This window comes from Monodon monoceros, unplaced genomic scaffold (assembly GCF_005190385.1).
Source record: "Monodon monoceros isolate NGI ecotype Baffin Bay Population unplaced genomic scaffold, NGI_Narwhal_1 Super_Scaffold_21, whole genome shotgun sequence".
In the NCBI taxonomy this organism is placed as follows: Eukaryota; Metazoa; Chordata; class Mammalia; order Artiodactyla; family Monodontidae; genus Monodon; species Monodon monoceros.
Genome location: NW_021703778.1, coordinates 36,868,041 through 36,882,981, shown reverse-complemented (window position 1 = coordinate 36,882,981; position 14,941 = coordinate 36,868,041). Strand labels below are relative to the sequence as shown.

The window sequence follows — 14,941 nt, the reverse complement described above, 5'->3', positions numbered from 1 at the left end:
CTTCTCTTGTTGCGGAGCAAGGGCTTCTCATTATGGTAGCTTCTCTTGTTGCGGAGCACGGGCTCTAAGCACGCGGGCTCAGTAACTGTGGCTCGCGGGCTTCAGAGCACAGGCTCAGTAGTTGTGGCGCATGGGCTTAGCTGCTCCACTGCATGTGGGATCTTCCCGGACCAGGGCTCGAACCCGTGTCCCCTGCATTGGCAGGCGGATTCTTAACCACTGCGCCACCAGGGAAGCCCCGCAACCCAACATTTTTAAAGAGGTGGGTGTGGGGCCTGCCTGACCCCAGGCTACCCTAAGGTCTCCAGGCTTCAGGTTCCTGCAGCGAGTTCCTCTTCAGTGCTTGGTGAAAGGCGTAGGTGACAGGGGTGGGGGTGGTGCTGGTCCTGCTCACAGACTCTGTGTTCCACCCTGGGACTCCCACTGCACTGCCTTCGCCTGTCCTCCCCATTGCTCTGGGAGCCCCTGGAGGCAGAGTGGGCACTGCCGAGGGCACAGCTAGCTCCAGAGTCCGGGCAGAAGAGGGGCTCAGTAAAGGAATGAATGAACGAGTGAGGTCAGAGCTGGGAAGTGACCCGATGTCTGTGGCATCAGCTCTGTGCAGAGGCTACCCACTCTGTCCCCAAAGCCAGAGCTGCTGAAGGTAGAAGGGTGTGACCTCCTGCCAGACACCCTCGTGCACTGCCAGCTCTCCAAGGCAACCTCAGGCCAGCGACATTATCCCAGCAGCCTCGACTACTGGCTACTTTGCCCTCCATCTCCTCTCCTCACCCCAAGGTTCTTCTGGCCACTTGAGTCAGAGCTTGCCAGAAAGATGGTTCCTGAAAATGTCAGCTCTTGTAGGCATCTGGAGGTTAACAGTGCATGGCCCTCAGCAGACTCCTGTCTGGCCAGTCTCTTGCATTAAACGAGGGACCAAGGGCCCAGGTGGAGGTCGAGGAGGCAAGAGGTAGGCGTGCAGCTACAAGGGCGGCCCCTAGGGGTGGGTGCAGGGTCTGCCTCAGCACCGTCTCCAGGCCAAGGCCACAGACTTCCAGCCAACTCCGTCTTCCAACACCTTTGGCCCAGGCAACGTCTCCTCAGCTCTACCCTCTTGACGGAGGTCAAGGAGAGAAGTGGGACACCAAACAGGTGTCACCAAGGTTGCATGACAGCTAAGAAAAGATGTCTCCAAAAATGAGGGACTGGAAGTCCGAAAAGAGGTGCCAAAACACTATGAGACTTGCTGGCTCATTAGCCGATTCAGGGAGGGGTCTTGAAAAGTAAGGCTTCCCTGATGCTAAAGGACGTCACCAGCATTTAATACATTCTTAACATTTGACCCTGTTCTTGTGGACCCCATATTCGGAATATCATCTAAGTGCTGACAATCTGCTAGGCAAGAGAATGGCATCTCATTGTTCTAATTGGTACTTTTAATGAGGGAGATGGAGCATTTTTCACATATTTGTGGGCTGTTTGCATTTCCTTTTCTGAGAACAGCCTAGTCACATCCTTTGTTCATTTTTCTACTAGGTTGTCTTTTTTTTCTTAATGATTTATAGATACTCTTTGTATATTATGGATATTAATCCTTTGCCATATATTTTTTCCCTTTTTCCTCTGTCATTTATGTTTTAATTTTGTTTACGTTGTCTTCTACAAAAAGTTTTACAGTTTCACGCTGTCCCATGCGAGTCTTTTTCTTTGGCTTCTGTGTTTCATGATGTTGTACTTAAAATTTCTCTCACTGAGATGATTCAGCTGCTGCTTCAGATGTTCTGAGAACGACGGCCACAACACTTGCAGTGGCAGCAAATCATGCATGCGTTTCAAAAGAAAATGTTTATTTTAAAAATAAGAACTGTCACCCCAAGCACTTATTTAAATATTAATAGATATGGATAAAAATTACAAATGGTATTATGAAACTAACAGCTTTATATTCACAGATGGTCAGATGCTGACAAACAACAACTAAGATCTATGTACACTGAGATGAGATTTGGTTGTTATGAAAATGCATATGAAGGCTTAAGAAACGGCCTATTTACAGGCTTTGGTGGAGCCATAATCCCCAATTTTCTACTGACTCCTGATGCAGCTTGAGAGCCATGCAAAGCTGAACTGGGTCCAAATATGCTGGAGGATTTAGTTTTAGAAGGTATCCTTCTGCATGTGCTGGACCCCCTAAAATGTGACAAAGAAAAGAAAATTAAAATGTCAAATAAAACCAAAAGTGAACAGTTTTCTTTCTCTTAACCTGCATGCAGCTATATAATCCATGATTTTCCTTGGTGTTCCATGTCTCTGCATTTTCTGCCTATAATGGCCCTGGATGGGGTCAGTTTCCTTTACAATTCAAGGAGTAAATGACTGTCACCCTTTACACCAATTTGTCCTACGTTTGTCCTCTTAAAACGTCAAGGATTCTGTGACTTGAGCCCAACCCCATGTGCCTTCTCTCTACCCTTTCACAGACCCCTCCCTCTTCCACGCCTCCCTCCAGGCATCTGAGCTGAGATCCATGCTCCCCATCTACTCCGACCACAGAAAGGAAGTGAGAATACCTTGTTTTAAGGCCTCAATGCCCAGACAATAGACACTGTGGAATTACTGTGCTCCCACAGTCCAGAGGAAGGGGGCTTTGTGGGTGGGTGGAGACAGAGCAGAGCAGAGCAGAGCGAGCCTCCTCCTGCAGAGGGGAAGGCTGCAGATGTGGTTCCCCGGGCCCGCAGCAGCAGGGGCCTGGCACATCTCTGTCAGGGCCCCGTTGCCAGGGGCTTGCTCGCTCGTCTACATTCCAAGATCTGCCTGCTCTCACCTCCCACTCGCTGCCTTTAAAAAAGGGTGAGGGCTTCCCTGGTGGCGCAGTGGTTGAGTGTCCACCTGCTGATGCAGGGGACACAGGTTCGTGCCCCGGTCCGGGAAGATCCCACATGCAGTGGAGCGGCTAGGCCCGTGAGCCATGGCCGCTGAGCCCGCGCATCCGGAGCCTGTGCCCCGCAACAGGAGAGGCCACAACAGTGAGAGGCCCACGTACCGCAAAAACAAAATAAAATAAAAATAAAAAATAAGAAAGGGTGAGAGGCCCCTGCCACAGCCTATTACAAAGTCCTTCCAGCACCTCACTTCCCCCACTGATCTGAAGATAACAGCTTTTTCTCTCCGCTGAAAATAAATGGTAAAAAAAAAAAAAAAAAAAAAAAATCACAGGGTCAGCATGTTAGCCTTTCCCTAAACGAGTATTTCCCGCCCCATTGTAACCAGGCTGAATTCATGCCTGGTGTTAATTCCCTACCATCAGGCACACAAGTGGCCTCCGATCTGATCTCTGAATTTAGGGGCCAGGGTATGAGGGCCACCAGTCTGCTAATGACATTTTGGTGGGGCTGAGGGAAGAGTGGTTTTTTAAAAACTCTTGCTTGAGGGCAGTTTTACTGCAGAACTGGCAAAGATGTGCTAAACCAGCAGAGAAGCAGCCTTAAATTTCCCTATGCTGATTTCCTGCTGAGATATTAAGTCCCCAGCAAAAACCTGCTGTTTATGTTGATTTGCAGAATGAATCTGCCTTCAGCAGCCTCTATTTCACCAGAGTCATCCATTTTACTCCCACTCAGAGCCCAGAACACAACCAGTTCATTGCGTGTTCTTCTGAAGATGTGAAACTCTGAGGGTAGGGTGGGGTGTTAAGGGTTCTGGCAAAGAGCCACGTTTATTTTGTGGCTGTGTGGATCCTCAGCTAGGTGAGCAGCCTGGACACGTGGGAAGCCACCTTGCAGAGTGGTTCAGTGGAAACGAGGATAACGGGGCACAGATACAAAGAGGCTGCTACAGGGTAAAGCAAAGTTACACTACTTCCTGGTTTTAGCCAGTAGGGACCAGAAAATAATCCCACCTTAAACACACGGGCTAATTAAAAACTAGCATCAAAAGCGGTACTGGGGCTTCCCTGGTGGCGCAGTGGTTGAGAGTCCGCCTGCCGATGCAGGGGACACGGGTTCGTGCCCGGGTCCGGGAAGATCCCACATGCCGCGGAGCGGCTGGGCCCGTGAGCCATGGCCGCTGAGCCTGCGCGTCCGGAGCCTGTGCTCCGCAACGGGAGTAGGCCACAACAGTGAGAGGCCCGTGTACCGCAAGAAACAGAAACAAAAACAAAAACAAAAGTGGTACTGGCTTTTGGACAAATATGAGTTTTACTACTTACTAGCTTAGGTTCTAGGCCATAGGGCAAAGTGCTTCCATCTTATCAACAAAAGTTGTGAAAACAATAAGAGAGTCAATGGTTTACTCTGTTCTAACTAGCAACAATGAGGAGATCATGATGGGTTTTCAGGAATCTCCGTGGACCACGTGCAACAGTGAAAGTGCTCCAGGCAGGCCTGGGTGAGCCAGTGTCCAGTCCTACCTGTGAGACTGGTACCAGGCTGGGGACAGCTTCACATAAACCTTCCCCAGGGGAAGCTTCAGGAAGCCTCAGCTTTCTCATGATAAATCCCAGGGAGTTGGACAGAGGCCTTTTAAGTTCTTCTACTCTGTGTGAGTGCCTGAGGAAATGAGTATTTCCCAAGATGGGGGAATAAATGAAGAAAATAAGAAAATGTCCCTACTGAAGAGCGTCTGCAGGTCACTTGCACACTAAAAACCACAAAAATTATTATTCGGCCATAAAAATGAATGAAATCCTGCCATTTGTGACAACATTGATGGACCTCGAGGGCACTATGCTAACTGAAATAAGTCAAGGACAAATACTGTATGAACTCTCTTACATGTGGAACCTAAATATATATATATATATATATATATATATATACATATATATAAACCATGTTTGTAGATGCGAGAACATATTGGTGGTTGCAAGAGGTTGGAGTGGGGTGGGTGTAGGATAAATGGGTAAAGTTTTTTTTTCTTTTAAAAGTTTAAATAGAATTAAAATAAATAAATAAAACCCACAAAATTAAACTAATATTTACTAATGCCTTTAATTTCTGTACCCCAACAGAAGGATTAGCACATACAAGATGTCTATTTATGGACTTAACAAGGAAATGACAATTTGGTAACATCTGCCTTCCTTTCTTTTCTCCCACTCAATTTTTGGTCTTTATTACCCAGAAGGAAAAGAGGTAGAAAAACTGAAAAAGAAAAACACAACAGGGCTTCCCTGGTGGCGCAGTGGTTGAGAGTCCGCCTGCTGATACAGGGGACATGGGTTCGTGCCCCGGTCCGGGAAGATTCCACATGCCGTGGAGCGGCTGGGCCCGTGAGCCATGGCCGCTGAGCCTGCGCGTCCGGTGTGCTCCGCAACGGGAGAGGCCACAACAGTGAGAGGTCCGCGTACCGCAAAAAAAAAAAACAAAACCAAAAAAACCACAACAGCTTGCACAAGTTTCCTGAGGACTTGTTCCCTTTTCCTGTAAGCATTTCTGTTACAATACATAAATGCTTAGGGCCACATTCTCCAGACTGATGGGGTGGTCACAACCCTACCAGACCTTACCTACAAGGCAAGGGCAGAGCATGTCCTTGCAGAAAACAGGAAAAAGGGGCTGTCAGAAGCAGTGTGATTATGAAGAAATAAGACGCTGCCCGGATCATCACCAGGACCTTACAGTAGTGCTATCTTTGTTCTGCCTTGGTAAGCAGAGAGCACCCAAAGTGGGTGCAACCCAGCTTAGGAGCCAGGCAGATGTAGGAAAGGGAAGATGGCGGGGCTGGACTGACCTCTTGGGGTTCCTGCTGTGGCCTCTTCTCTGCTACCCTGCAAAGCTTGGGAGGCTGGCTCTCCCAGGTGTAACTGAATGGCAGGGAGTGTGCGGAGCCTCCGGGTGGAGGCCCTGCAGATTCTGCAGCAACAGAAGCGGTGTGGCAAGTATTGGCGAAAGCATAAGGGTGATGAGAAAACAAAACCCTTTGTTGGGACTTCCCTGGTGGCGCAGTGGTTAAGAATCCTCCTGCCAATGCAGGGGACACAGGTTCAATCCCTGGTCCGGGAAGATCCCACATGCCGCGGAGCAACTAAGCCCATGCGCCACAACTACGGAGCCTGCGCCCTAGAGCCTATGAGCCACAACTACTGAGCCCACGTGCCACAACTACTGAAGCCTGCGTGCTCTAGGGCCCCCATGCCGCAACTCCTGAGCCCGCATGCTGCAATTCCTGAAGCCCGTGTGCCTAGAGCCTGTGCTCCACAACAAGAGAAGCCACTGCAATGAGAAGCCCGTGCACTGCAACAAAGAGTAGCTCCCGCTCGCCGCCAACTAGAGAAAGCCCGTGCACAGCAACGAAGACCCAACGCAGCCAAAAAAAAATATATAAATAAAAAGAAACTTTAAAAAAACAAAAACCCCTCTGTTTATTCAGCTAGTATATGATTTACAGTATTATAGGTAGAAAATTCACTTAAGAGCAACTGGCAGAAAAAAAAAAGTTTTTTTCCTACGGTAATGTCAAAATTGGAGAAGTTTTTGCAAACTAGAAAACTTTGATCATCAACCTAGGAGTAGATACCTTAAAAATCTGAAATAAATGTTTTTGTTTGGGATCAGACCTTAATCCTCACTCCACAAACGGGAGAGGCAACATTTAACAATGGCAATGGCTTATTTTAATAAATGCTTCAAAGCAAATCAGAGCAGCTGTACTTTTATATTTTTCTCCCTTCTACCCTACATTGCAGAAAAGGTGGCAGAACTTACCCTTTTGTCTTGGAACCACCGAAACCAGTTTTTCTCCTCTTAGACCTTTGGGAGGCTGGCATCCTTTTCCTCTTTCTTTCATTTTTGGTTTTATTTGCAAAGTAGTGAGAAGATATGGGTGTTTCCTCATCCAGCTCCTCAGGGGCATTTCTTCCAGTGCCTCTGCTGCTGGAGGGGCTTCTCCGTGAGGAATCGTCCTCAGCTACAAATGGACAATGCAGACATTTACCCGTGATGCCATTCTGATCCAAGTGTGGTTACAGTCTACGCGGAGATACACAGCACGGAGATACACGGAGTGCAGTTCAGCCAAAGCCCAGCTGCTTTCCTGTAGCATCTTGCCATTTGGATTCAAACACCCCACAAGAACTGAGCACTTCTTTTATTTCACAAAGCCCCAAAGTAGTCAATGGCAATTTATTTTTAAAGTAAGGGGTTCAGAGTTCATTAAGAAAACGTGTGATGCTCTTTAACTTAACCAGAGATGTCAGGTTTTATTAGCTCACATTCTGTAGCCCACGTCCCTGTTATTGTTTGGGCAATTAATCCTGTTAAGTTCTTTGAAAAGTATAAAGTGCTAAACAAAAGACAATTTTATTTATAGTTCTACACATGCTGAAAAAATAAGTCCAACATAAGGAAAACATAACTATGTCCTGCACCTCATCTTTGGGCGATAGTTACTTAGTAAATGGCTGTCAGAAAATTCTAGACCACATTTTACTCTTCTTTGCATAATAGTTGTGAACATTTCACATACTATGCAGGAAATGGGCCTGTATGAAAGCACACATTTGCAAAGAAGATGGTAATTTCCATAGGTATTTGCAACCCAAGGCACACCCAAAGCATGAAATCTCCTTCTAGGTTAACAGTGACCAGGTCTTCATTTTCTGAAGATATTTCCTGGCTGGTCTGGTTCACCCTCAGGCTACCCTACCTTACTGCATGGTAGGAAGGGCACATGGGCAGACAGTGCAGCTCGGGTGAAGTGTGCTGTCATCCCAGCTGGGGGACTTTGAGGAAATGAAAAGGCCTCACCACTTTTCCCCTCTAAAATGGGTGTTGGGGAACATCCAGCGAGGTCCAGTGGTTAGGACTGGGCTCTCTCACTGCAGTGGGCCTGGGTTCAATCCCTGGTCAGGGAACTAAGCTCCCGCAAGCCACGTGGTGTGGCCAAAAATAAATAAATAAATTTAAAAAAATAAAAATAAATAAAAAAACAAAATAAAATCAGTGTTATAAGGATTGAATGACACAGGATAGGCAAAGCTCTTGGCTCTGTCCTCCCTCAATAAGTGGGAGTGATCATGACCACACTGTGGGCTGTTTTTGCAGAGCAGCCCTACCTTACGTGGGCAAAAATCCCTATCCAAACAAGTTACTATACTAAACAAACATTAAGTTCCCACTAAGAGGTTAATGTATTTGAAGTAAGGATTTATGGAATAATTACCATACAGAGGAATTAACGAAAACCTGACTCTTCGGCGTTTTGTCAATGGATAAAACACGACCGTGGAGAGACAGAATGTGAAATGCATGCTCACTCATGTCTCATCCCGCTACTCTGAGAAGGACCCCTCCCGTGGTCCATTACAGAAACAGGGAAACATTTCACTTGGCTAGTCTGCATATGGCAATACGCTGGAGGAGGGCGCCCGACTCCTGCACCTGTATCTCCCACAACGAAATTTTTCTTTGTTCTCGATTTTTCCCTGCGTCCATGCTTTCTATAGCTCAGTGTTGAGCTTCGTAATTAGAGGTGCTACATGACAGGCTTCCAGCAACCTTTGGGAACGTCCACTAATGATGCACTCACTCGGGCAGATTCTTTCAGTGACTAATAACAGTAAGATTCTCCAGTAGTCCAATTACATGTTCATTTTCCCAAAACATTTAAACTCCACTCTTAAACTTTAGACATGATTGTCAGATAACACTTCACGTCCTCAGACATAGAAACTGAAAAACAAAGAGGCTATGTGTGGCCTGCCAAGGATTACAGAGTGAGATGGTGGCAGATATGTGATCTGCACCCAGGGTTCCAGATTCCTCAGGCACTTGCCTTAACAGAACAAGCAACTCCTGGGCCCAAAGGTCGTCCTCTGGGTCCTGTTAGCAAGTTCAGTAACGGGTCTCCCCTGGGGGACCTGAGCACCGGTGTCCTCTAAGAGGTGCCTGGCACACCACTGGGGTCTCCTCTGAGAACCTGGATGTCAGTGTGACAAGGTGTAGGGACCATTAACACAAGCCAGAAACCACATGATTCTAATCCAGTGAGACGCATCGTTTAACATTAAAAGAGGCTTTCAGAAAACCCATATTTGGCTGTATACTGAACCTGGTAATGTCCACTCAGAATATTTCTGTAATATTGGAATCACTTCTGCACCATATTTTTCCAGTTTGTCTTCAGTAACACCATCAATTTGAAGCAAAACCTCAGGATCAGACGATAAAGATTCTGTGCATGGGCATAAAATTAGAAATTTAAATTACCACCCAGAGAAAACCCACTGAATTTATGCTCATTCACCCATTCAGCACATGTTTGTTAAGTGCCAACTAACTGCAGAGCACCGGGTACATGGGCTGATTTTCTAAAAGGCAGTTAAATGCCGACAGAGGCAGCGCACAGGCCCAAAGGGCAGGAGCCTGTGGTCCAATCCCAGCAGCAAAGGTGCGTGGAGTCAGGGCCGAGAATGGGAGGGAGCACGGGATATGGGGGTAAGCGGAGTGGGGGTTCCTGGGCAGTGTGCCCGAGAGGTAACTGGACTTTGCTCTTGGCCCACTGTTCTCACAACCAAGACTTGTCTAGCTACAAGTATGGTGATGCTTGTTTGCAGAAAAGGCCCAAATCTGTATTTCCAGCTCTGACTTCTCCCCTGCACTCCACATTTGTATACCCTACTCAGTAAGGCCTTAACTGAGTTCTTACTTCCCCCCAACCCAAACCTGTTCTTCAGGTCTTTCTGCACGTGGGTGAAGCAAGTACTCTGCCTTTAACAAGTAGGTCATTAAGAATCTTCTGCGTAGGGCTTCCCTGGTGGTGCAGTGGTTAAGAATCCGCCTGCCAATGCAGGGCACAAGGGTTCAAGCCCTGATCCAGGAAGATCCCACATGCTGCGAAGCAACTAAGCCAGTGCCTCACGACTACTGAGCTTGCGCTCTACAGCCTGTGAACCACAACTACTGAGCCCACATGCTACAACTACTGAAGCCTGTGCACCTAGAGCCCGTGCTCCTCAAGAGAAGCCACTGCAATGAGAAGCCCACGCACAACTGAGTAGCCCCCCCTCGCCACAACTAGAGAAAGCCCGTGCACAGAACAAAGACCCAACGCAGCCAAAAATAAATAAATTTTTTTAAAAAAGAGTCTTCTGCGTAGAGAAGGCACAACAGTCTTATAGCTAGACAAGCCTGTTATTTTAAAGATCACTCTGGCTGCTGTACATGGGAAATGGATTGTAAGGGAAAGAGGGGAAAGCAGAGCCTGGTGGAAGCCACCACAGGTGCGAGAGAGGACGCTGTGAACTAGCGGGTAGTAGTGAAGACAGAGAGAAGAAATAGATTCGGACATGTTTTGGAGGCTGGGTCTGTAGGATTTATTGATGCACTGGCTATGGGCAGTGAGGCAGTAATAATTCCCATGTATCTGAGTTGAGCAAAGGGTGGATTTCAAATCCGTGATTGTAACATCATTTCTACGTTTAGAGGAAAAGAACAGACCTGTGGGACAGACCAGGAGGTTTATGTAAAGGGTTACTGGAAGATAAAGTGGGGGAGTCCCAGATCCCTGGGACTTCCCTGGCGGTCCAGTAATTAAGACCCCACGCTTCCACTACAGGGGGTGTGGGTTCAATCCCTGGTCGGGGAACTAAGATCCTGTATGCTGTGAGGGTGCAGCCAAAAAATATAAATAAATAAAATAAAAAGAAATGCAGATTCCTGATAGAATTTGTACCTTATCTGGAGAGCTGTTGGAATTTTAGCCAAGTATTTAGAAGATTAAAATGAATATCATGTTCATATCTGGAGATAAGGAGACCAGTTAGGAAACTTCACTAATAGCCTAGGAACAAAATACTACATTTCATGGTTTCTAAGATATACTCTTTTTTTTTTGCGTTTTGGCATTCCTGAGGTCAAGAGGCGCCTTACAAGTGCTGACGGCCAAATGGCAGCTGTGCTGTCACTGCCTCCACATGTGAGATCTCAGTCATAGCTATCAGTGCTGCCGGCATGCCGACAGCGCCACTGCAGTGCTGGTTCCTCACGTGTTGAATTGAACTGCACACGAAATGTGTTAGAAAAGACTAGATTGTGATTAGCACTGAGAAAATGATTGTGCATGCAGAAAAGCTCAGAAACGGAGTAACGGGATAAATTTGGCATTAACAAAGCAAATTGTATGTCCTGGAGGAAATGACAATTCCACAGTTTCTTGCAAGAAACAACCAAGTGCTTTACATGACCTGAAGTAGATGAAGCAGTGTTACATTTGTGTTACTGAGAGACGTGCAGCCTCCCGCGGACACTTTCTGGTATCATCAAGAAAGTGTCACCATCAAATAAGAACGGGTGACAAGGATTCTGATTAAAATTTTGGGGAACAGAGTGGAGCATGCTAAAAAGGCTGTGTCACTAACGTTCCTGATGACATGAGGGAAAACAAAGACATGGACAACTGACTCAAAAAATAATTCAGAAGAGTCAGGTTTTGAATGTGAATTTTTACAAGTACTTAAATCAATCTACTTTGATTGTATGCATTTTCCATATATGCACAGTTATATATGATAAAAATCTAAATAAAGTAAAAACAACTCTTTCAATAAAAGCACTGTGTCACAGTTTAATTAGTAGAATTTTTTCTTTCTCAATAGTCCATAAAATAACCATGTGGCATTTTAGAGTTGATGAAATACTGTAATGACCTATGGTGGCAGGAGTGGGAATGGAAGAGAGAGAAGTGATGATTATAAGCTTTTATGAAGGAAGAGGGTGGAAGGAAATGTACACTAGTCAGTCAACCATGTGGCCAACTTATTTTCCAGGGACTCTACTATTAGAGTTCTGGGTTGAGCTGTCTGAAGCCATGGAAATAACTCACGTCAGCAAGGATTTATCAAAAAATACTTAGACATAGCAGTGTGCTAGATCCGGATTCAGAGAAGCATAAAACAAAATCTCTTTTCAAAAGGAACTTAGCTCCGCATTGCAAAGACACGTACACACATAGTTAAACATCATAAGGCAGGCAAATAAGGCACACAGATTCATTAAGTGACATCTGGTGTTAGCGATTAGAATTATCCACATCCTAACATGCAGCATTAGACTGAAGTATAAGATTGAAATGATACCATATGTCTGAATAACAAAGTACTGTGTATATCTTTAAAAATATATTTTATCTCAAGAATGAGTTTAAACTGTTTTTCTGAGCTTTCAATTCAGAGATCAAAAAGACTGAGATATATTAGTGCTCTTGATAAGTTCCTTAGCAAGATTAACTTTTAGCCTATTAACTTATGCCATGCAACAGAAGACTCACACACACCAACCTGCAAGCTTCTTGAGAGTGACAGTATTAAAAATATTAAAGTAATGGACACCAAAAACTTTTCCCAGAGATTTGCAGACTTCCGTAAGCTCTCCAAGACATTTCTTAACCATCTCTTCCCTCTGAGATACCTTTGTCACTAAAGCTTTTTGTTTTTTCACACTGCTGGAATTTTCCGTTTCCATAAAGTCTACCTTTGTGAGAGAAAATGAGAGCACAGGAATGAGTGCATGCACATAGAGGCTTTATTTAATGCTTAATTACATTTTTGGGGGGTACTTCTGTTATGCCAAGTAGATAGTAAGTCCCTTGGGAACGGGGCTGTATATTCTCCATCTTTATATTTCCCATGCCAGCACAGACTAGCTTTCTGATAAATGTTTATTTAATGAATATACGATGATTTAATGATCTGACAACCAACCCACTCAATTCATTTTGACAGGTGTTACATTACTTGGGTTCAATTTTAAGATCTCTTTCTAAATTAAGAAGAATAGAATATGTTCATATAGGACAGTATATATAAATTCAGTATCCATAAGCTTTGGAAAAGACACTTGAGTTCACAGTAAAATAGTTCTGTCTACTCATTGTGAGATAATAAAATAAAATAAACATTTAAAATACCATACCTTTAAATGCCCATTTAGTACATGTTGGGCTTTATTTCCAGGCATCACATATGCAATTGGTTGATCATTGGCATTGATATATAAGTCTTCATCCAAAATCCTGTCAAGTATCAGCTTTTTAAAAAGTCTTTCAGCATTGTGTCTTGAATAAGCGGATCCCTTTCCAAATATTCCTGACTGAATTTTTGCACTCTTACTCCCTGGTAAGAAGGTAAGAGAAATTAGATTAGTAAATGTAGGTATACCATAACTCTAACAGAAGAGGCTAAAAAAGCCATTTATGGACAGGTCTGGGTAAATGAGATAGCTAAGCTCTTCCGCAGGAAAAACCATGGCACAAATAGACACTTGTTTCCATGAAGTAAGAATATTTGAGTAGAATGCTAAAATAATTGTATGTACTTCTCTTCATCTTTTTATAACGTGCATTGGCCAAAAACAGCAGCAAAATTAAGCTTATCATTTTAGCATGTTGCATGTACAGCTTATAAAATTATATTAGAGCAAACAAATCAAAGACAGTTCATATAAACCCTAATAGCTTCATATCACTGTTGCAGAACACTCCACAAGGCTGTATACTTCCCTCCTCCTCCCACTGACTGAGAGTCCCACCCACAGCTGGATCCTTGGTTTCACATCCACGCTGCACTAATGACTAATGTTTTCATCATAAACACAATTTAAAAAATTTTATTATTTTTTTGGCTGCATTGGGTCTTCGTTGCTGCGTGTGGGCTTTCTCTAGTTGTAGCAAGTGGGGGCTACTCTTCCTTGTGGTGTGCAGGCTTCTCATTGCAGTGACTTTTCTTGTTGCGGAGCACAGGTTCTAGGCGCATGGGCTTCAGGAGTTGTGTGGCACGTGGGCTCAGCAGTTGTGGCTCGCGGGCTGTAGAGCGCAGGCTCAGTACTTGTGGAGCATGAGCTTAGCTGCTTCGCAGCATGTGGGATCCTCCCGGACCAGGGCTCGACAAGTGTATTCTTAACCACTGCGCCACCAGGGAAGCCTCACAATTTTATTATAACAATCTACTTAAGAAGGCTTATGACACTGATTATAATCAGAATTAACAATTACTTTGTAAAGCTTTAGCTCTATTTTAAGAGTTCCAAATAATTACATTATTGTAAATTTCAGATGGCTTCTGGTCATAGATGCTGAATGATTCAAGTTTTTCCTTCGTCAAGTGATTTGTATCCCTGAAATGTCACAGTCCTGGGGCAGGACTACTGCTCTGATAACCGGCTGGCTGATGTGGACCAACCCTAATGCTGAGAATAACTAAGAAATCTGGATGAAACATAAACAATTTTCTTAAAAAACACCTAAGAGCTAATGAGAAACTGAAGAATGTGTCAGAAAAATGTCTGACTAAGCAATGTACCTGAAAGGTACAAACAGAGATGTAGATGAGGGTGTATTTAAAAGGCTATCACATCACTATTTACAATAGAACAATATGTCCTAAAATAAAACTATTTAAATATATTTCATCAATATGATAAAATATAAATTAAAAACTACTTAAGAATAAAAAATAAGAAAATGCTTATATCTCGTTATATAAAAATGACAGAAACTATACATACAATATGATAAATATGTGATTGTGGGCAAACACACATTAAAACATTAGCAGTTTTTTTGGGAGTTATTTGTATTTTTCGGTTTTCTACATATTATAATGTAGAATGATCATGTATCATTCTTATAACAAATTATTTTATCTGCAGCCCCTTGTACCCCCAAAAGAGTCCAAACTAGGAGAAGGCAAGAATCCAGAATGGGAAGAGCAGCATTAAAAGTTGCTTTGTCCTGAGAAATGTACAGATCTAGGAGACACAGCTGAGAAACTGAACAAACCATCTTCCTACTCCAATCTAGGCTACTAATTTTTTAATTGCTTTATAGATTTTTAATTAAATACATGTACATAGGAAAAAAATACAATATAGCACAGGCGGATTTATAATTAAAAGGAACATTTCTCTGTTCCACTCTTCCCCTCCCTAGTCTCACTCTTCTCCAAAGGAATCACTTTTTTTTAAATTTT

General features: G+C 44.2%; 1 protein-coding gene across 14 annotated transcripts in view; it reads right to left on the bottom strand.

The window, feature by feature from the left end:
- Positions 1–14,941, bottom strand: part of BLM (BLM RecQ like helicase) — a 123,188-nt gene that overhangs the window by 34,362 nt on the left and 73,885 nt on the right. For 9 of the 14 annotated variants that reach the window (XR_003795878.1, XR_003795880.1, XR_003795879.1 and 6 more), the window contains exons 18-21: positions 12,888–13,087; positions 12,254–12,446; positions 9,028–9,150; positions 6,684–6,885 (exon numbers count right to left, since the gene is read on the bottom strand). Coding sequence is in view for 4 of the 14 variants with exons in the window: in XM_029237727.1 (XP_029093560.1) it covers positions 1,992–2,169; positions 6,684–6,885; positions 9,028–9,150; positions 12,254–12,446; positions 12,888–13,087 (896 nt within the window). In the remaining 10 variants the exon portion in view is untranslated. Of the gene's footprint in view, positions 1–31; positions 2,170–6,683; positions 6,886–9,027; positions 9,151–12,253; positions 12,447–12,887; positions 13,088–14,941 lie in introns of those variants that run through there. The other 5 variants (XM_029237727.1, XM_029237724.1, XM_029237725.1 and 2 more) reach the window with 5 other exon arrangements.